Source organism: Rhinichthys klamathensis, unplaced genomic scaffold (assembly GCF_029890125.1).
Source record: "Rhinichthys klamathensis goyatoka isolate OS25496 unplaced genomic scaffold, OSU_Roscu_1.1 h1tg000018l_1, whole genome shotgun sequence".
NCBI lineage: Eukaryota > Metazoa > Chordata > Actinopteri > Cypriniformes > Leuciscidae > Rhinichthys > Rhinichthys klamathensis.
This window is the reverse complement of record NW_026606569.1, coordinates 3,055,120-3,078,127: the sequence shown is the minus strand read 5'-3', so window position 1 is coordinate 3,078,127 and position 23,008 is coordinate 3,055,120. Positions and strand designations below refer to the sequence as shown.

The following is a 23,008-nucleotide window of genomic DNA, read 5'->3' as shown; positions in this document are numbered from 1 at the left end:
AATGAAGTGGTCAAAATCATGTCTGCCCACTCTATTTGTCTCCCGATTGCGCATGCTCTTACTCATGCTTTTCACTTTTCATATAATCAACATTGATGAAATTAAAAAATAAATTATTTTATTTAAACAGAAATATGAAACTAAATCGTTTTCTGTAATGACTAGGCTACAACACGCAGGTCTATACAGAGAAATTTAATATCGGAGCGGGATTTGAGCGAACGCCGTCTTACTGTAAGCATGTGGGGGTAGAGGTACGATTTTCGAGCAATCATCGAATATTATTTTGCTTGATATGCCAATCCTTAATATTTGGTGTTTTAAATGCATGTTTGAGGTCTCTGTGAAAGATTTAAAGCAGTCTTTTAGTGCCGCTTTCAGAGCGGTCAAGTCCGAAGAACTGTTACGTCCATAACATTGTTTCTTTCCTCATAAATGCGAACACGAAAAATTCAATTTTTACCCGAAAAAGTAGTTACGTTACTGTAACGCGTTACTTTGTAACGCGTTACACACAACACTGTTTATATGTTTGTGGATCTCTTCCCAGTAAGGTCTTATTTTCTGGCAGTCCCAAAAAATATGGAAGTGGTTGGCTCCATTAGATCCACAAAGTCTCCAACAGGCATGAAACATGGAACATCAATGATAAAAAACTGCTGGCGATATTATTGGCAGCCAGTAAGAAATCTGTTACGAGGAAAGGGTTAAAAGTAGACCCACCCACCATTGATGAATGGATTGAAATTGTCTATGAGATTTATAGTATGGAAAAGATATCCTTTTCCCTTAAAGTTGAAAAAGAAAAGTTTTACATGATTTGGACCAAATGAACTGAGTACGTAAAACCAATTAGATCTGATTTCATTTGACTGTACTTGTGCTTTGTGTAGACCTACCCTCTTTTTATGTGATGTTTTCATTACCTGAAGTGGTGCGCTACCCGGTTCTGTTATGCTTTGTTATTGTTCCCCACTGAATAAGTAGTAGTATGTAAAAGAAAATTTCAGAAGGGCAATATGGACAATCTCATTCAAACTTTCTGAATCCACCCTTACATATGTACTTGAACGACCAAAGTTGTAATTAATGTATGTGATGGGTATTTGCTCTTCCAAATAAAAAGAGATTCACTTCCTGCTCAGCTACTGTTCGGACGCTCTTGCTTACTGCTCCGTGCTTTGCTCTATCGCTTTTATATTTTTTATTGCTCTATCGTGTTTATATTTTTATATTTTATTTCCTTTTATCACCTAATTTTAACTTCAGCAAATCAGCACAGTGCTCAAACGCTTGATTACTAGAAAAAAGCAGAATTCTTTTTTCCGACCAGCCTCCCACTGAAAGCTTACATTCCGGGGAAGAGAAAACACAACTGCCTACATTCATAAGGATAAGAGAAAATGCCTCTTCTGGAATATACTTGCTGCACTAACTGCCAGAGACTTTTACAAAGGATTGCAGTTCTTGAAACAAAGTTACTTGTAGGACCACCAAACCAGACGGAACACACAACAGAGCTTCATCATGGACGCCCTCAGCATACAGCCAGTGAGTCCCATGAATCTAGTGCTCCACGACAGGCCATACTGAGTGTAGAGAAACAACCCGATCGACTTACAAATCGATGGCACAAACAGGGAGCGAGACCCAAAGGCACTCGAGACATCAGATTGTCACGAGCATCACATATTGCCGCAGTAGCATCCTCTACCCCAGATACGGCTCTGACAAGGATTGCAAACACTGGTCTCCTACCACCGCCTATACATCTTGAGAACAGATTTGAAGTATTAATGAATGAGGAATCCCTGAATGTGATGAATGTGATCGAAAACAGACTGAATAAGCCAGTAGCTAACACTGCTAACTGGCACTCAAGGTCGAGCAGACAGCGGCACTCAGCTCAGAGCGCAGCCCAGCCCAGGACTCTGATAGTGGGTGACTCAATAATCAGAAACATTAGTAGCAGGGATACAACTACGTGCTGCCTTCCACAAGCAACGACTTCTGATGTGAACAGGGAACTTGAGAACATTCTGACGAAACATAAGACTGCAAATCGACTCATCATTCATGTGGGGAAGAATGATATTCATAAAGAGCAGTCAGAACTCCATAAGAAGGATTTCAATGAACTTTTTGAAACACTTAAAAGACTGAAAGTTCAGACATTCATCAGTGGACCACTCCCAGCAAGAGGAACAAACAGGTTTTCACGGTTGCTTGGGCTTAACACATGGCTGCAAAAAACCTGCAATATAAAAGGAGTAAACTTCATTGACAACTTCAATCTTTTCTGGAGTCAGAGGCAACTGTTTCAACAGGATGGGCTCCACCCAAACAAACTTGTTTCAAGAGTGCTAAAGGACAATATCTACTTCTCCCTCCATCATCCTTCTGCAGTGTGTGCCAATCCACTCAACCTGAATGGCACACACACACCTGGACACAGTATGAATGACCACATGACTTCACTTCAGCACCTGAATGGACATGCGGTTGACATATCACACAAGGACAATGATAACACCACTCCGCCACAACAACCTCTGCTCACGGACACAATCTCAGCTGAGCCCTGCCCACAGAGCTCACCACAGACAGACTGTGACATACTAAAACTGCTAGAAGATTCAGCACCCAAGGACGACTTTCTGCAAAACAGCCAGGAAATCCAGGACAGCATATTACAGCCTCCGATAACACCAGAGCAACAGCCCCTCTCACCAGACACGTTATCCCTCTCTCCAGCAACTCCACTTCTGTGCTTCTCAGAGAAAATGGAACAACTGGTGTATGCTGGAACCAAACTATCCCACTCTTTTGCTGCAAGCCCCCAGATGTCAACCAAAAAACGGCAGGCCCCACAATCACCAAAGCCTGCGGGCCCAGCTCGAACTCCTCCTCCTCCTGTGAGAGCTCTTCGGCCTCTGCCACAGCGCCAGGGCTCACACCCTCCTCCAGTGGCTCGAGGTGAACCAAAAACAACTGATACCAGCTCTCAGTGATATGTGTCGGGTCCCCGCTATGATAACAGTAACTTTCTTAAATGATTACAAAACAAGCGGGAACCCAGTGTGCCTGAATCTTTCTCTATTGCTGTTGAATTACATGATAGAAAATCTAAGGCCTTCAAAAGCCGTACAGCAAACCCATCTAATCTGGTCCCTATTACACGCCAAACTAAGATCGCTGTGGGGACAAAAAGTAAGACTGTTAAGTTAGCACTTTTAAACATCCGCTCACTTAAAAATAAATCACTTCTAGTCAACGACTTAATAACCACATACAACCTGGACTTTATGTTTCTAAATGAAACTTGGCTAGAAGACAGCTGCAGTTCAACAGTCCTCAATGAAACATCCCCTCCTAAGTTTACTTTTATGAGTGTTTGCAGAGCGGGTAAGCTGCTCTTTTTAAAGATGTCTATCAATGTAAGCAAATATCATTTGGGAATTACCCGTCTTTCGAATATCTGGGTATTGTGTTAAAAGGTGCTCCACGTATTTTACTTATCATTATTTACAGGCCTCCAAAATACTCTCCAGCCTTTGCTGAGGACTTTACAGAACTGTTATCAACAATTTCCTCTGAGGTTGACTGTTTTGCCATTGCTGGAGATTTTAACATTCACATAGATAATGCAGAAAACAATATTGCAAAAGAAATCAAAACGGTTTTCAAAACTTTTGATCTGACTCAGTATGTACATGGACCCACACATAATCGTGGACACACTCTAGATTTACTTATCAGTAAGGGTCTAAACATCTCATCGATTGTTATTAAGGATGTAGCACTGTCTGATCATTTCTGTATTTTCTTTGATATATTGATCTCTCCTGCCATTGAAGCTAGATCTGTGTCTGTCAAGAAGAGATGCTTAAATGACAACATTAGTGTGCTATTTATGAAGGCTATATCTTTAAAACCAAGCATATCTGCTGACTCTGTTCATTTTTTCCTTGAATCTTTTAAATCAAAAATTAAAAGTGTAATTGATGATATTGCTCCTGTGAAAGTCAGGAAGAGTGGTAGACAAAAAGCACCTTGGAGAAACTCAACAGCTGTGCAAAATATGAAAAGACAATGCAGAAGAGCAGAGCGCATGTGGCGGAAGACAAAACTTGTAGTCCATTATAACATCTACAAAGACAGCATCCATGCTTTTAATATGGAACTAGGCAAAGCTAGACAGACTTTCTTCTCGAATATTATAAACAGCAACTTAAACAACACACGCACTCTTTTTGCTACTGTAGAGAGACTGACAACCCCCCCAAGCCAGATTCCCAGTGACATGCTCTCAGACAGCAAGTGTAGTGAGTTTGCTTCTTTCTTCTCTGAGAAAATCAATAATATCAGAAAGGTGATCAGCTCATCCTTGAGTTGCGCTGGGGTCAAACAGATCAGACCACTACCTGAGAAAGTAGTTACTATGTCTGTTTTCGAAGAAATTGATGGCAAATTTTTGGAAGAAACCGTACAGCACCTTAAAACATCAACCTGCGCCCTTGACGCACTTCCCACATCTTTTTTCAAAAGTGTGTTAAACAGCTTAGCAGCAGATCTCCTAAAAGTGGTAAATGCCTCACTTCTCTCTGGGAGTTTTCCAAACTCCCTGAAAACTGCAGTTGTCAAGCCCCTCCTGAAAAAGAGCAATCTGGATAAGACCATCGTAAGCAATTATAGACCGATCTCAAATCTTCCTTTCATAGGCAAGATCATTGAAAAAGTTGTCTTCAATCAGCTGAACAAATTCTTAAGCTTGAATGGATACTTTGACAATTTTCAATCTGGTTTCCGATCGCATCACAGCACAGAGACAGCGCTCATAAAGATAATAAACGATATTCGCTTAAATACTGATACAGGGAAATTATCAGTACTGGTACTACTCGACCTCAGTGCTGCTTTTGACACTGTCGATCACGACATACTTCTTGACAGGCTGGAAAACTGGGTGGGGCTTTCTGGGATAGTCCTAAAATGGTTCAGGTCATACTTAGAAGGGAGAGGTTATTATGTGGGTATAGGAGACCATAAGTCTGAGTGGACATCCATGACATGCGGAGTCCCTCAAGGCTCAATTCTTGCGCCACTCCTATTCAACCTGTATATGCTCCCAATGAGCCAAGTAATGAGAAAGAACGGAATCTCTTACCACAGCTATGCAGACGACACACAGCTCTACTTAGCCCTATCGCCTAACGACTACAGCCCCATTGACTCCCTGTGCCAATGCATTGATGAAGTAAACGGTTGGATGTGCCAAAACTTTCTTCAGTTAAACAAAGACAAAACTGAAGTCATTGCGTTTGGAAACAAAGATGAAGTTCTCAAGGTGAAAGCATACCTTGACTCTAGGGGTCTAACAACTAAAAATCAAGTCAGGAATCTTGGTGTGTCTCTAGAGTCAGACCTTAGTTTCAGTAGTCATGTCAAAGCAATAACTAAATCAGCATACTATCATCTGAAAAAAATTGCAAGAATTAGATGCTTTGTTTCCAGTCAAGACTTAGAGAAACTTGTGCATGCTTTTATCACCAGCAGGATGGATTATTGTAATGGACTCCTCACTGGCCTTCCTAAAAAGACCATAAGACAGTTGCAGCTCATACAGAACGCTGAGCAGAACCAGAACACATCACACCAGTCCTCAGGTCTTTACACTGGCTGCCAGTTACATTTAGGATTGATTTTTAAGTATTATTACTGGTATATAAATCATTTAATGGGCTAGGACCTCAATATATTGCAGATATGCTCACTGAATATAAACCTAACAGATCACTCAGACAGTGGCGGCTCCAGACAATTTTGATTGGGGGGGGGGGGGGGGGGGGGCAATGGGGGGGTGGTCATTTTAAGGGGGGTCTCATGAAAACCAACAAAAATACAGTGGACACGGCTAATAACTGCATATTGCTGCTACTTAACAACAAAAACAACACAGCATATCAACTACTTTGTTTTTAATTAATCAATTGCAGTTTGCAAACAATATGCTCGAACTTTAATTGCCATAGCCACACCCATGACAGAAAACATATTTACAAAATAGTATCCTCCTCACCCTCCAATTCCTCGGTGTCCTCTGTTTCCAGTCTTTACTAAGAAATCCTATGAAAAATTATTTGCAAAATCTTCTGCAGGACAGTTCAATTCTTTACAATAATATAATATATTATGAAAGAAAATTAAGCTGTTACACTGAGATGGTTTAGGAAAACCATAAAGTGTTTTTTGTACAGTCAATTAATTGTACAGGCAGCATTAAACCATCAAAATTAAATGATTGTTTATAGCTTATGAATTTCCTAGCCTATATTTTCTTTAGCAGGGGATTTCAAACTTTTTAATGGCAATGAGCCCTAAACAATACCCTTGTGAGATTCTTTATTTAGGCTTATAATATAATAAAATATATGCCTAATATAATATAATATAATATAAAAAAATGAATTGAAGTATTTGAAGTGCACAATATATCAGTTTAAATGCTTCAATTTGTTTTCATATTATATTATTATAATATGAAAACAAACTGAAGCATTTACTGTAAATAGCTAGATCTAATAGCTAAATATTTTCAAGAAAAATGAATATGTGAACTCTTTTATAGTAGCCTAATCTAACCATGCCTGAAACTATATGATGTATTTTGAGTTTGCACGCGGGTGGGTGTGTAATTGTTACCGTTCTGTGTCCATCATCCGTTTTTTCCACCACTTTAATCAAACCACTCTTCTTTAAAACATGATATTGTGATTTTATTTCACATGTCTTTGCGTTTCTCGTCGCCTCTCGTATTGAGATAGGCTATTTGGTCCGCACACACGACTCACTGGCAATCACACGCGCTCACATCGTTCTCTTTCTTTGAAACCTGTTAACTGCACTCACCAGTTTGAGCACTGCAATTATTTCTCACATACAATCAAATGGATTTCCCCACACATTTCGCGTCAGTCCTCTGCGTGGCATATTATTATTTTCTGCGCGGCCGCGGCATCAGAAGTGCACGACCGCGCACGCGCGCAGCTTAGAGGGAACGTGATTCTTATGTTTATATATTTTGTATGTCGAATAAATTATCAATTATTATTGTTCTGCGTAGTTTGAAGATAAACATTTTTAAATATTTATCCCGGATATATATATTTTTTAATCAGGAAGGGGGTAGGGGGTCAAATGGGGGGTCAAAGCTTTTTTTGGGAGGGTCTTGAGACCCCCCAAGACCCCCCCTAGCGCCGCCGCTGCACTTAGATCATTAGGATCACATCAGCTAGAAATACCAAGGCTTCACTCTAAGTACGGAGAGTCTGCTTTTAGCTATTATGCCAGCCGCAACTGGAACCAGCTTCCAGAAGAGATCAGATGTGCTCCTACAGTAGTCACATTCAAATACAGACTCAAAACACATCTGTTTAGCTGTGCATTTACTGAATGAGCACTGTGCCACTGTCCGTCCGACTGTTTTTACTGTACTTTATTTTTTATTCTAAACTGTTTTAATTATTCTTATTTGTTTTGATTATTTTATTTTTTTCTATGTAAAGCACTTTGAATTACCATTGTGTATGAAATGTGCTATATAAATAAACTTGCCTTGCCTTGCCTAGGAATGCTTAATGAAATGTTTCTTTTTTCAAGAAGGGCATTTGATACAGTTTCAAATGTGAAGTGAGAACTTTGAAAAAATAAATTAGGGATTGAAACAGCGTGAATAGCCAGTCGTTAGTAATTATAATGAAGACAAAATAAAAAACATATTTAGAGCCATAACCAGGCCGGTAGGGTTGCCAACTGTCCCGAATTAGCCGGGACATCCCGTTTTTTGGGCCTAATTTATTTGTCCCGTACGGGACCTCCCTTGTCCCGATTAAATAGACTGCTATGCTTATCTAATCACTGACTGATACAACAGCAACACGACACTTGAGCATGATCACGACACCGGTCATTATCCAATCACAGCCCACACTCAAGCGCATCAGCCCATACGAATAACAGACTCTAAATTGAGAATTATTTATTCTTTTGAGACAAATCATTGTTTGATTTGCGAACAGAATCCTCTTCTGTCTCGCTCCCGGTTCGATCCGCACTCGCGCTAACGGCAAATCCCTTTCACCGTCCGGCCGGGTTTTGATTTCGGAAAATCGGTTTTGGTGAATTCAAACAACGTGATTATTGTTCATGAGTCCAACATCCAGCCACGCAAGAAAACATGAAATCCTTCTGAGGGAAAAATATGCTGATGTGATTTGCTGCCCAAGAAACATTTCTGATTATTATTAATGTTTAAAAAAAAGAGTCAGGATTCTTTGATGAATAGAAGGTTCAAAGTAGATTATTCGAAATAAAAAAAGCTTTTGTAACATTTTAAATGTCTTTACTGTCACTTTTGATTCCTTTAATGCGTCCATGCTGAATAAATGTAGGCTATTACTTTCTTTAATTTCTTTGAAATGTAGTGTATAATGTTACAAAACCTTTCTATTTCAGATAAGTGCTATTATTTTGAACTATATGGTTTGTGTAATGTGACTTTTTTGTGTGACCTTAAAATTCGTTTTAGAATTAAATTCTACATAAATAGGTTAAGCAAAACAAATCTTTGTATGTCTGAGAACCTTTTAAACATACAAACCTGAAATTACATATACATATACTGTGTGATACAGTACAAATATTTTGAGTGTCCCTTATTTTCCTGTAAAGAACCACGATTGTCCCGCATTTTTCTTTTCTGAAGTTGGCAACCCTACAGGCCGGAGAAGTGAAAAGCCGCGTTTCCACTGTCGGGCCAGGGCCGGGCCAGGGCCGGGCCAGGGCTAACAGCGAGCCGAGCCGGGCCAGTGGCCTCGGGCCTTAAAGGGTCATGAAACCCCGAACCAAATTTTCTGAGATTTTAACAGAGGTATGTGTGTTGAACACCATTGAAGACAATGTTAGCATCTGTTAGATTTAATAGGGTTAAAATGGTTAAATTTGAGTTTTTTCGTCTTCCGGGTTTAAAATCTTCATCATGTCCACGTCACAGGCTGAGACTGAGACTGAGATTTCATATCCTATGAGAAGACACTGTCTCTTAATTATTCATGACACCACGTGGATCTTTCCAATGACAGACACATAGATATGATGTCTATGGACAGACATGTCAAACTGTGATATCGCGTAGTAGATGAGAGAGGCAATCATGGGACGCAAGTCTTTGTTTTCGTGGTGCAAAAGTCCAAGTGGGTTGAATATGTTTCCCCGCGATGCTGCCAGGGCAGGGCTAGACAACCACGGACACATCTACACTATAGTGTGTGCCGCAAACCTTTTTCGCGGCACAAAGAGAGCTTTGAGAATTGGAGAATGGTGGACTTCGCCTTGTTGACAACCAATGCAGGTTGCGTCTTGCGAGTGATGCGGTACCAAGTCTCGAGGACTTTTCAATCCCTTCAGAGGTGTGTGTGTGTGTGTCTAAAATGAGAAGTCATCCACCTCCACAGAGCAATCTTTATTATGGGGGTTCAGGGGGCGCGTAGATCTAGGCTATGCACGGAACGTTTTTTTAAGTGGAAAATTAATAATTTTCAAATATATGCATTTATTGTGTCTATATAAACAACTATATATTTTATAATGACATGTATAATTATACATGTAGCCTACATTAATGTTTTAAATAGAATTACGATTACTGTAGGCTAATATATGTACCAGGGCATTCAGTTAGTTTTGAAAGGACAATAATAAAGTGTCAGTGTATTTCATAAGACTTTAACCTTGCCAGCTATAAAAAGAAATCTAGCATTTACTCACGTTTTACCACTGCTTTTTAGTGACAGTCGATATGCATGGGACACTGGCGATGACAGTAATGGCCATACCACACCCACTCCCCTCCCTTCTTCTCACAGCCATCCACGCCCATTTAAGTAGCATTTTTCAAAAAGATTGTGAGCTAGACTTGAGCTGAAAGAGGGGGGTTTCATGACCCTTTAAGCACCGGGCTTGCGTTTCCACTGCCGGGCCAGTAGCCCCGCAGCGCTGCCCTAAACCCCGCCACTAACACGCCTTTCTGGAGCAAACGTCATACAACCCAACCCATTTCAGCGGGTATTATGAATTTATTTATTTTTAAGTTAGGAAGATAGCATGTATATTAACTCACCGGCCGTGGCTGCCATAGTGTCCCGGCTTGTCTCGCCACTAACAGAGGGACGGTGACCCAGCACACCGTCCATCAAGTCAAACCATGGAAAGTTCCTTCTCTGGGATCCGCTTTGTCCATTGTGTGTTTTAATCGCCTTGTACTGCGCCCGCACCTTTTTTATTTTTTCCAGAACTTGAAGCGTTGCTTGCTGAATGCTTAGCTTAGCAAGTTCAGCAACGATGTATTTTATAACGTCCTCGTTTCTGCACACGCCGTCAAATTGACGTTGTACCCTTTCTTTCTTCTGCCCAAATGCTCAGAAGAGCTTTGGTATCTTCGACAGACCAGTACAGGCGATTCTCCATTTCGAGCAGCGATTATTTTGCGCGATATAAAAAAGTGAAATGTGCATCTTGCCGCAGACCATAACTTTCCCTAACACTGATTAAACTCCGCCTTTTACCTTGAGCACGCCTCTAGCCCGAGCTGGCCCGCTTTGGCCCAAGGTATTCGACGGGCAAGAAATCCTGGACGTTGGCCCTGAGTAAACCCCGATTAAGCCCCGGAAGTGACAGTGGAAACGCGACTGGCCCTGGCACGCACAGCACGGCTCGGCCCTGGCCCAGCAGTGGAAACGCGGCTAATGTGTGCAGGGAAGACTGAGACTGAATGGGGCTTGTTTGCACCACAAAACAATAGAGAGAGTAGACTGAATGGATCCTTAGAAGATGACAGTTTTAGTAACTGTTTAAAGCTATTTGAAAATTCAATCTTCATACAGTCCATTCTCTTCCCTTCACCCCAAACAATATTTTTCTTAGACTTATGCAGTCCATGTGGGTCATACGTCTGTATATATATGGAAAAATATCACATTCCTGCAAATGTTTTGTCTCTTGAGGTGCTTTTGGCTGCTTGCATTGCTTATTGGTTAAGTCAGCGTCTGATTATAGCATAGTTCATTATTTTAAACCATTCACCTCAGTATCTCCAGCTGACAGTTTGGACTCTTCAGTCCATCAGAAAGAAGCTTCACTCCAGAATCCTGCAGGTCATTGTTACTCAGGTCCAGCTCTCTCGGAAAGGAGTTTGGGGATTGTAGAGCTGATGATAAACTCTCACAGGACTGAGCAGTGAGATTACAGCTGTGTAGCCTGTGTAGAGAACAAAACAAAGAGCAGTAGTAATGCTTATTAGCGTTTATAATCTGGAGCTTGAAAAAACCTTGAACTGTAGTGAATTTAGCAAAGCTAAAACAATTATCTCTTCATAAAACATCAAACCAGCATTTATTTTCACACACATTACATTTATTCATTTTTCTCTGCTTGAATTGAATGCAATTGCAAAAGACTAACTGTGTTTATAAATGAATGTAAAGGAGACTCTTACAGTGCTCTTCTGGTGTTTTTGATCACTGGCAGAAGTGTCACCAGTGCTTGATCAGATCTTCTGTATTTCTGCAGTTCAAACATCTCTTGAGTCTCTTCTGACATCAGGAGCACAAACACCAGACCAGACCATTGAGCAGTGGAGAGATTCTGTGCTGAAAGCTTTCCTGAGCTCAGATTCTTCTGGATTTCCTCCACAAAGTCATCTTTCAGTTCACTCAGACAGTGGAAGAGATTGATGGTCTTCTCTACTGATTTCTCATTTTCTATTTTCTTTTTGATATAGTTAACAGTGTTTTTCATGTCCCCTGTTCTGAGTTCCAGTCCTGGCAGTAGTCCCTTCAGGTCACTCTGATTGGACTCCAGACCCAGGAGGAACCGAAGGAAAAGGTCCAGGTGTCCGTTCTCACTCTGTAAAGCTTTCTTGACTGCAGCATTATGAAGCTGAAACAGTGGCTTTTTGGACAGTTTCCATGTCAGTTTTTCTCTCCTGGACTGAAGAAATAGGTCAGCTTTCTCATCTTTGCCCATCATAAACACATAAAGAGCAGCAAGGAATTCCTGTACACTGAGATGTACGAAGCTGTAAACATTTCTTGCTGCTACCTTTTCCTCCTGAAACATTCGAGTGCATAACCCAGAGTACAATGACCCTTTTCTGATATCTAGTCCACATTCCTCAAGATCTTTTTTGTAGAAAATCAGGTTTCCTTTCTCCAGCTGTTGAAAGGCCAGTTTCCCAAGCTTCAGAATAATCTGATCAAAAGACACTGCATTGGCTTTAAGTTCAGGGTCATCACAGTATTTTTCTTCCATCTGTTTCTTCTGAGAAATTAAGAAGCTTGTGTACATCCCTGTGAGAGTTGTGGGAGTTTTCTCATTGCTCTCTCGAGCCAGTAGAGGCTGAAGAACAATAAGAGAGATCCAGCAGAAGACAGGAATATGGCACATGATGTGCAGACTCCTGGATTTCTTGATGTGACTGATGAGGTTTCCAGCAACCTCAGGACTGCTGTTATTTTTGAAGTATTGCACTTTCTGCTCATCGTTAAATCCTCGCACCTCTGTCACTTGATCGATGTAGTTTCGGGGTATCTGACTGGCTGCTGCTGGTCTGGATGTGATCCAGATGAGAGCAGAGGGAACCAGGTGTCTCTTGATAAGGTTTATTATTATCTCACTCACTGTTGTTTTTTCATTTACATTTGTAAATATGTCGTCATCTTTAAAGTTCAAAGTAAAGCGACATTCATCCAGCCCATCAAAGATGAACATAACTTTACCATCACCTTCAGGAAGAGAGAGCAATTCTTCAGGACTTCTAAAGAAGTATTTGTTGATCAGTCCCATGAGACTATACTCTTCTTTAATCAAATTCAATCTACGGACTGGAAGTGGAAATATGAAGACTATATCCTTATTTTCTGTTTCTTCAGCCCAGTCAAAGATGAATTTATTGACAGAGACAGTTTTTCCCACTCCTGCGATCCCCGTTGTCAGCACTTCTCTGTTTCGTCGACCCGTGTCACACTGGACTTTAAACATGTCATTACACTTGATTGGCTTCTCTTTGGCAGTTAATCGGTTGTGATTTGATTCGATCTGTATCACCTCGTGCTCGTTCACTCTTCCTCCAGTCTCATTCTCCACCACATATAAATCAGTGTAAATATCTTTCAGGTATTCCTGTTGACCCGTCTCTGAATTACCAACCAATATCTTCTCGTAGTCCTGTTTTAATTTGTTCTTAAGTCTGCGGCTGGTCTCTGTGTAATCATGAAGAGTAGCTTCTCTATCGTCTGCTGTTGAGCCTATGAGAAATATGGGAAAAGACAGCAAAAACTAAATGATTGTGTTTTTCATAAATTCCTGCTTCTACTATATTCAAATGAATCACACTCTTACTGCAATAGTGTTTACATGCACATCTTACACTGATTATGCTGAAGTTGACAACATAAATGATGGAAATGCCTTGATTAATACTTGAATAAAATTGGATTTATCAGATTGTCACTATTGGACACAGTTCAACTTAAAGGAATAGTTCACTTAAAAATGAAAATTCTGTCATCATTTACTCACCCTCAAATTGTTTCAAACCTGTATGAACATATTTTATTTCTACTATGGAAGTTAATGGGGTCCATCGACTGTTTGGTTACCGACATTCTTCAAAATATCTTCCCTTGTGTTCAGCAAAAGAAAGTAATTCATACAGGTTTGAAACCACTTGAAGGTGAGTAAATGACAGAATTTTCCTTTTTAAGTAAACAATTCCTTTAAGGCCAGGCTGACCAAAATTAGTACAAGATTTTTGATCAAACCATTGACATCTAGCACACCAAACAAGACATGAGACTGTATTAGGGTTAGGTTGGGGTTATTGCAATGACCCTGCGTATGTAGAAGTTGCTTTCAGAAGTTTTAATTTAATCTTGTAAACCATTTAACCATTCGTAAAAAATGACTTGACAATCTCTTCTAATAAATGTACTTGTATAAGAGCTGTTGCTGCTGCTTCTTGGCCCTGTAATTGTTGCTTGATGTTATATAATCTCTTGTTTCTATGTACAGACCGTGATTATTTACCCCTGATCTCTTCTGAGTGAGCTCCAACAGTGGCAGACGTCTTCATATTGCCTTCAGCCTGACCTGTGTGTGTGAGAGAGAGAGGATCCCTCACTGGGGAACATAAATCACACAAACACATCAGCAGAGCAAAGAGCAAAGTCAAACCATTAATCAGTAAACAGTCAATCACATTACTGTCACAGTGAATTAAATGTTACCTTGCTTGTGTTTGTTCTCCAGCTGCTCAGCCAGATTGTTCTGGTTCATCTTCCTCAGGGTCTCCACTGTGATCTTCACAGCTTTTTCTGGTCCAAAACATGCTACCATCTTATCCACTGTGTCTAAGATATCTGCTTTCTCCATTTCAGACTTTGATATACATTCATGATCTTTCTCTAAGTGCCACTTAAACGTCTTCTGTTCAGCTTCTACCAGGTCCATCAGTGATTTCTTAAGCAGATCTTCAACTTTAACAGACGCCATCACCCTTCACAGATTCACAGCTGCAGGTTAAAAAGAAAAATATCTGAAATAGTTTCACTCTTAACATGTGGACCTGAGCACTCAAATGTTATTTGGATTATGAAATGAAGCTGTGATCGGATCAGGACTCTCATCCAAATTCATCTATTAAAAGGGTTCTTTAATGCTCTTTTTTGCATGGTATTTATCTGAAACATGCTAGCAATGAGTACCCTAGCAACCACCCAGAATACCCTAGCAACACCCTAACGTCCACCCAGAGTACCCTAGCATCTGCATAGTAACACCCTAGCAACCACCCCAAGTACCCTAGTTACCGCATAGCAACCACCCAGAATGCCCTAGCAACCAAATGGCCAACACCATAGCAACCACTGCGAGTATCATAGCAACCACCCAGAATGCACTAGCGACCACTGCGAGTACCCTAGAAAACACATAGCAACACCCTAGCAACCACCCCAAGTACTCTAGCAACCGCATAGTAACACCCTAAAAATCAATCAATCTATCTATCCATCTTGTCTGTTTTTCTGATTGACTGTATTGCTTTCAAAAATATCAAACATTTAAAACTTTCTGGTCATGCTTTCTCAAGCCAACTTCAAAGCTGGTCTCGATGTAGTTTTTAAATCTAGTTTATCATCTCATCCTGTAAATGCCCCTTTTTGAGTGGAAGCAAAAATGTGTTGTCGTCCTTGTAAAGTACCTTCGTGTTTGACTGAGAAAGTCAGGGAAGAGCAGAAGCAGGAGATGAAGCAATGATGATAATAAAAGAGCAGAATTTATTGAATAATCTTGGTTGGGTATGTTTCAGTGCTCATTTCGTCTAGAAGTGTTATTATCAAGAAAAAAACAAATGGAAAATTACTCCTTCACAACATCGTCCTGTGATGCTAAAAAAGCTCTCATCTCTAACTCATGGAGAGAAACATCCCTTAGATCAGGGTTTCTCAACCTTTTGCCTACTGTGACCCACTTTTTTCTGTATGGCAGTCATACGACCCACTAAGGCGGGAAATAAATCAATAACTGAAATGCCTCTTTAGATCTAGGCTACATAGGCCTATATGTGTCAGGGTGTGGTGCAGGCAGAAGAAGATGAAGAGTCCAAAGTTCCAATTCAAACTTTACTTACTTTATAATTTACACAGGTACATGGAAGAAGGGCAGAAGGAACTCACTCACTCACTCACACACTCACACTCTCTCTGTCTCTCTCTGTCTGTCTCTCTCTCACACTCTCTCATCACCCGAGCTCATACCAGGCTGAAGCCCTGCGGTGTCAGGAGCAGAACCGGCCCCGGAGCGCAGTGACCCGAGCTCATACCAGGCCGAAGCCCTGCGGTGTCAGGAGCAGAACCGGCGGATCAGGAGCGAATACCGCGGCGGATAATAACATTGCAGAAAGTGCGTCTACTGACAATGTACAGCTAGATGAAACTGCAGTTTTATCTAATAGTGGAGAGGGTTCTGGTGTGCTTGCACAAGATTGTCCCACTGAAGATACAGACAGAGCCCCCGTCATTAGTACACATGAAGGTGACAATGCTCTAGTTGTTGAGGAGCTCATTGCTTCAGGGGTAGTTAGTGATGCAAAATACTCAGAAAAGCAAAGTGAGCCTGAATACTCGCCTGTCCAAAGCAGCAGCCTGTTACAGGATGATATAGATCTGTTGTCACAGAGAACTGATGACTTATCTGAGAATGATTCTGAAAGTGAATGTCCAGATATTGGAGAAGAACACGATGCCAATTCACAAGGAAATTCTGTGGGGAATTTTCTTACTCCCCATTTAAAACCTCCTTTTTACACAGCTCAAGAGTTGAGCAATTTCCTAGACGCTACTAAAAATCAGAGAAAACCCAAATTGGATAAACACTTTCCTGATTTAGAACTTTTTGTGGAGTCTGGTGCCATTGCCATGCGAAAGGCGACCTTGGAGGAACTAGATCAACCAAAACGCTACAGGCTTAAAAAAACTTGTTAGCATGGTTAGAAAAAGTCTAAATTCGCGTCTGAAAAAACATTGATCTTATGAAAAGTGTTAAAAGGCAGATGTGGTGGGTGGTTTTATACCCCTTTATTATTTTTGTCATGATTTTTTTTAATATTGGGTCTCTAAATATTAATGGTTGTCGTAGTTCAGTAAAAAGAAATGATCTTTTCAATTATTTAATTCTTAAAAAGGCTGATGTGATTTTACTTCAGGAAACGCACACAGATTTGCAGAACCAGTCACAGTGGTGTAGTGATTGGAAGGGTAATGTTCTTCTGAGCCATGGCACAAACGTGAGTGCAGGGGTAGCGTTTTTGTTTTCACCCCGGGTTGGTGGTATTTTAAAGAGTTTTGAGATAATACCAGGAAGAATATTGCGAGTAGATGTTACTTTAGGTGACACAGTTTTTTCTCTGTTTAATGTGTATGCTCCAAATGATGGCCGGGAGCGCATCACTTTTTTTGAAAAACTATCAGATGCATTATCGCACTGTCCCCAGAATAATATTGTTTTACTGGGAGGTGATTTTAATTGCACTTTAAATCAGAAATTGGATCGGAATCATAATGAACCACATCCTCCTTCAGCCAAGATTCTGAAAAGGGTAATTGATTATTATAATTTTGTCGATTTGTGGAGAGATGCATTTCCTGGGCTTAAACAGTACACATGGATGAAAGTCAACTCAAATAACATGTCTGGAGCTAGACTTGATCGTTTTTATACTGAATTATGTAATAGGGGAAGGTTTTTTAGGAATTCTATTTCGCCCACTTTTCTCTCAGACCATCATTATATTTGTATGGCTATTTCTGTTGAGACCACTAAATCCTACAAATCACTTTGGCACTTTGATAACAGTTTACTTCAGGATCACTGCTTTGTCCACTCTTTTCACCTCTTTTGGGATTCTTGGAGAGAGGAGAGAGTACATTTCCCATCCTTAAGTCAATGGTGGGATGTCGGCAAGGTGCAGATAAAAATATTCTGTCAGCAGTTTACTGCACATACCAGGGGTGCCCTAGTGGAGAAAATGAAAGCCATTGAACAAGAAATCCTTGGAGAAAGCAGTCACAGTGCCACAGGATCCATCTCCACTGACTCTTTTGAACGAAAGAAATTTCTGTTACGCAGCTTGGCGGAAGAACAAGGAAAAACTGCCCTTGTAAGGGCAAAGTTCACCCGCCTAAATAATATGGATTCTCCTACTGCTTTTTTCTTTGGACTTGAAAAAAAGCCAAGGGCGCATAAGCATCTTCATCAACTGAAGCTTCCAGATAGAAGAATATTAACAACACAAACAGAAATGAATGCTTTTGCTATTTCCTTTTATGAAGATTTATAACGTTCAGAGCCATGTAATGGAGTAGAAGCTGATGTTCTTCTGAGTGACTTGCCTCAATTATCAAACAGGGACAAGATGGATCTTGAGAGCCCTTTGACAATGGCTGAACTTTCGAGAGCTGTCCAGGAGTTGAATCCTGGAAAGTCACCTGGTTTGGATGGTCTTTCATCCGAGTTTTATAAAGCTTTCTGGAACTTCATTGGCCAGGATGTGTACGATGTTTTGGCGGAAAGCATTGAAAGAGAGACCCTTCCTCTAAGCTGTCGGAGAGTGGTTTTAAGGGTGTACTCACACTAGCCAGTTTGAACCGTGCCCGAGTGCGTTTGACCACCAAAGCGCGGTTCGTTTGACTAGTGTGAGTGCTCCGAACCGTGCCCGGGCGCGGCTCGATTAGCCGGCCCTGGCCCGCTTGGAAGAGGTGGGCCAGAGCACGGTTCAGTTGGACTCGGGCGCGGTTCGCATGCAGTGTGAGCGCTAACCGTGCTGGAGCACGGAACAGGACGCGTGGCGTCATGGTTTTGCGACGCTCCAAAACCAACACAGTCCGTAATCAAAGCTGCAAAGTCCTTGCTGCACTTCAGCTGGTACCTTGCAAACCTCCTCATACGAGCAGCACGATTACGTGAAAATTTTCGCGCCACTAAGGCGACGCATCTGTTTAACAACAGGCTGTGGACCACCGTGGACCAAACGACACAAAATTATCCACAAAGAAAACAGAGCGAGGGACTTCATTGTGTTCAGAGAGCGCCGCTCTTCTTGTTTATCCCGAAACCGTCGCACGCACCATAATGACGTAAGCGTGCTCCGGCACGAATGCTGAAACCCTATGTGAGTGCAGGCCAGAGGGGGAGTGGGGAGGGGGGACAATCGTACTCGGGCCCGGTTCATGGCAACCGTGCCTAGTGTGAGTACACCCTAACTTTGATCCCCAAAAAAGGAGACCTTGGTTGCTTAAAGAACTGGCGCCCCGTCTCCTTGCTGTGCGTTGATCTAAAAATCTTTTCGAAAGCCTTAACCAACAGATTGAAGAACTGCATAGAAACTGTTATCCACAACGATCAGTCTTACTGTATTCCTAACCGAACAATATTTGACAATCTTTTTTTGGTTAGAGATATCATTTCAGTGGCAAAAAGGCATAACTTGGACATTGGTCTACTTTCTTTGGACCAAGAAAAAGCCTTTGATAGAGTGGACCACTCTTATTTATTTAAAACTCTTGAGGCTTTTGGATTCGGTCATCATTTTGTGTCTTTTATCAAGCTCATGTACAGTGATATTTATAGCATGTTAAGAGTAAATGGAACATTAACTAGACCTTTTTCAGTGACAAGAGGAATAAGACAAGGGTGTCCTCTATCAGGTCTACTCTATGCTATTTCTATTGAGCCTTTTTTAAGTCAACCTCTGCACGTATAAATTGGGGAAAATGTGCTTCTTTGTTAATGGGAGATTGGCATAGTTCAGGACCTCCTAATTTACCAAATCATTGTAAATGGGCACAAGATGGTTTAAAAGTTCTTGGCATGTATTTTGGAACTGATCAGTACATGGAGAAGAACTGGGAAGGAGTGGTTGACCGGGTTATTGGTAAAATCCAAAAGTGGAAGTGGATTCTCCCTCAGCTTTCATATAGAGGGAGATGCCTGGTGATTAATAATCTGGCCGCTTCAATGCTGTGGCATAAGGTTACAGTGTTAGATCCCCCTAAAGAACTGCTTTTAAAGGTTCAAAAGGCATTTGTTGATTTCTTTTGGAATGGCCATCATTGGCTTCCTCCTGGAGTGCTGTATCTTCCCGTTGCAGAGGGAGGTCAAGGCCTTATACATGTTGAATCCAAAATTGCAGCAATGAGACTACAAACATTGCAAAAACTGCTGTACTGCTCTGATGGTATGCCATGGATTGATTATTGTTTGTATATCCTTAAAGAACTTGGAGGAACAGATCTTGACAAAGAGCTGTTCTTAATTGAGAAGCCTTGTGTTAAAAATGTGTATGGTTCTTTTTTCAAGTTCTATGAATCAATTTTTCAATCATGGAGTTTGTTAAAATTTTCAAGAGTGGGCGATGAAAATTATGGATGTGCAGAACCTTTGTTTTTTAACTCTTTTTTAAGCTACAGCCTCCATTATCAGGTTCTGTAATTAAAATGTTTCTGAATGCTGGAATAACTAGAGTTATAGATCTGCTTGATATAACAAGAGGTCAGTGGCGAACGGCTCAGTCACTGGCTGACCAGGTTGGGTTGAGGTCAGTAAGAATAGTGGAAAGTGTAGTTAAGAGCTTTAAGGCCTGTTTCCCCCCAGATTTCACAGCATTTGTAGATTCTGCTTTAAATAATGGCTTGTTATCTAAGACTTTTCCGGCATTAAAAGTTGTTCCTAAAAATTTGGAAATTGAAGAGAACACTAAGGTTCTTTTGTTAAAGGGGTTTGAACTTCTGGATTTCCAAAGTATGGGGAAGAAAATGGTTTATTTTGTTTGTGCTAAATCGGCACACTTTGGCCAGTTGAAGGAAAGGGTAGACACTAAATGGAGGATGTACCTATCAGTGCCCAGAGATGTGGATCCCTCATGGAGGCTGTTGTACAAGCCTCCGATTCCCAAAAAGTGTGGAGATCTAGAGTGGAGAATACTTCACAGTGTGTTGGCTACAAACAACTTTGTTTCGAAATTTAATGAAGTGGTTTTACCTGAATGTCCTTTCTGTAAGGCTTCCGATACTGTTTTTCATTTATTTTGTGAGTGTTCAAGGCTGGTTCCACTTTTTGCACTTTTGGAAAAACTAATTATGAAATTGGGTTTTTCTTTTACAAACACCCTTTTTATTTTTGGTTGCAAGTATAAACAGTCATGGCGCGAACAGTGTGTGCTTGCCAATTTTTTAATGGGCCAAGCCAAGTTAGCAATCCTGAAAACACATCAATGTAAAAATGCTGCTCAAGATGTTGATTTGTTGGTACTTTTTAAATCATTGGTAGAATTTAGGGTTGCTATTGAATTTGCATATTACAAACAAATTGATAATGTACCTTTTTTTACAATGAGGTGGGGCGTGAAAGATGCTTTAGTGATAATTAGTGAGTTTGGAAATTTGTTTTTTTAATTGGTAAAATAACCAATACATTTTTTTTTATTTTTATTTTTTTATTTTTTTTTTATTATTATGTGTGTGTTTTGTATATTAGCTCTGTAATGTCCTGGAAAATGGGTTAAATTAAATGAAGTTCCTAAACTTAAGTTAGGGAGGAGCGAGCCCATCCAATCTTTCAATCAACAAACAGAGTATATAAGCAGCCGCTTACCTCTCCCTAGTATCAGCTGTTCCAGTATCCCTCCACCTCCCCAAACTCCACCTTCATCTTAGGTACCTTGCCCTTTAATTAACAGGTCCTACATTTAGCCACTGGGGGGTATATCAGAGCTCGAGTTGAAGCTGCTTCATCGAGCCCCTCTCCAGCGGACAGCAAGCCAAATAAGTTTAACCTAATATCTTAAAGATTTTATGGGCAAACGAACTCGTTAAAAGGGTTTTAAAAGTCTCTCTCTCACACTCTCTCGCACTCACTCACTCACTCTCTCACTCACACTCTCTATGTCTGTCTCTCTCACTCACTCACACTCTCTCTGTCTGTCTCTCACACACTCTCACTCACTCACTCACACACACACACTCTCTCACTCACACTCTCTCTGTCTGTCTCTCTCACTCACTCACTCTCTCACTCACACTCTCTATGTCTGTCTCTCTCACTCACTCACACTCTCTCTGTCTGTCTCTCACACACTCTCACTCACTCACTCACACACACACACTCTCTCACTCACACTCTCTATGTCTGTCTCTCTCACTCACTCACACTCTCTCTGTCTGTCTCTCACACACTCTCACTCACTCACTCACTCACTCACTCACACACACACACTCTCACTCACACTCTCTCTGTCTGTCTCTCTCACTCACTCACTCACTCACTCACTCACTCTCTCTCTCACACTCTCTCTCTCTCTCTCTCTCTCTCTCACTCTCTCTCACTCACTCACTCTCTCTCTCACACTCTCTCTCTCTCTCACTCTCTCTCACTCACTCACACACACTCTCTCTCACTCACACACACTCTCTCTCTCACACTCTCTCTCTCTCTCACTCACTCACTCACTCACACATGTCTGGTCCGCTATCTTTGTGGGGACTCTCCATAGGCATAATGATTTTTATACTGTACAAACTGTATATTCTATCCCCTTACACTAAACATACCCCTAAACCTACCCAGCCAGAGGCACCCTAAAGCGCCTCCCAGACTTCAGAAGCTCAAACTGGCCAGAAAGAGGGTGAGTACTATCTACAGTGATTTTCCCAGCTTTCTTCCTCATTCTGTCAGTGTATATTTGGGTCAGGTGTTTTTGGGGTTTTCCAACTATTTTACTAGCCATTAACACTATCCTGTTTAGCTTGTTCTTAAGTTAGCAGTTTAAATGGCCAAACCAAGCAGAGAGATGAAAAGTTAAAACACTTTCAATGTGTGATGTACACTAGCTCAATAATCTGAGCACTGACGCCTAGGCAGTTCAATCTTCTAAGGAGACTAAGTCATTGTGAGCATTTCTTAAAAATGTAGTCTGTGTTATCTGTAAAACTCAGATGGTTATCAAGAACCGTGCCTAGATACTTAAAAGCTCCCACAGTTTCAACTACTTGACCATTAATTAAAACGGGCTCTGCTGTCATGTCTTGTTTTTTCGCAAAAAAGTAGCTCGTTTGTCTTCGCCACATTGATTTCTAGCTCACTATCTTTGCACCATGCTTCAAGGGCCTTTACAAGTGCAAAATAAGAGGCCTCACCAATCGGGTCAGTTTTTTGTAAGAGGCCTATTAACATATGCATAGCAACACCCTAGCAACCATCCCAAGTACCCTAGCAACTGCATAGCAATCACCAAGAATGCCCTAGCAACCACATAGAAACACACTAGCAACTAGGGTCCGGTCAATTTGAACATTTTGTAAATTTGGAGTGCTGTCAGTACAGAGAACAACGACAAAAA

The 23,008-nt window shown here is 41.0% G+C and overlaps 1 protein-coding gene across 2 annotated transcripts in view; it reads right to left on the bottom strand.

Moving 5' to 3' along the window:
- Nucleotides 1–23,008, bottom strand: part of LOC130070234 (NACHT, LRR and PYD domains-containing protein 12-like) — a 48,135-nt gene that overhangs the window by 17,385 nt on the left and 7,742 nt on the right. Inside the window, exons 2-4 of one of the 2 annotated variants that reach the window (XM_056234556.1) lie at nt 14,343–14,627; nt 11,552–13,361; nt 11,140–11,313 (exon numbers count right to left, since the gene is read on the bottom strand). In XM_056234556.1, the coding sequence (XP_056090531.1) occupies nt 11,140–11,313; nt 11,552–13,361; nt 14,343–14,607 (2,249 nt within the window). In that variant the 5' untranslated portion in view covers nt 14,608–14,627. Of the gene's footprint in view, nt 1–11,139; nt 11,314–11,551; nt 13,362–14,142; nt 14,195–14,342; nt 14,628–23,008 lie in introns of those variants that run through there. The other variant, XM_056234564.1, reaches the window with a different exon arrangement.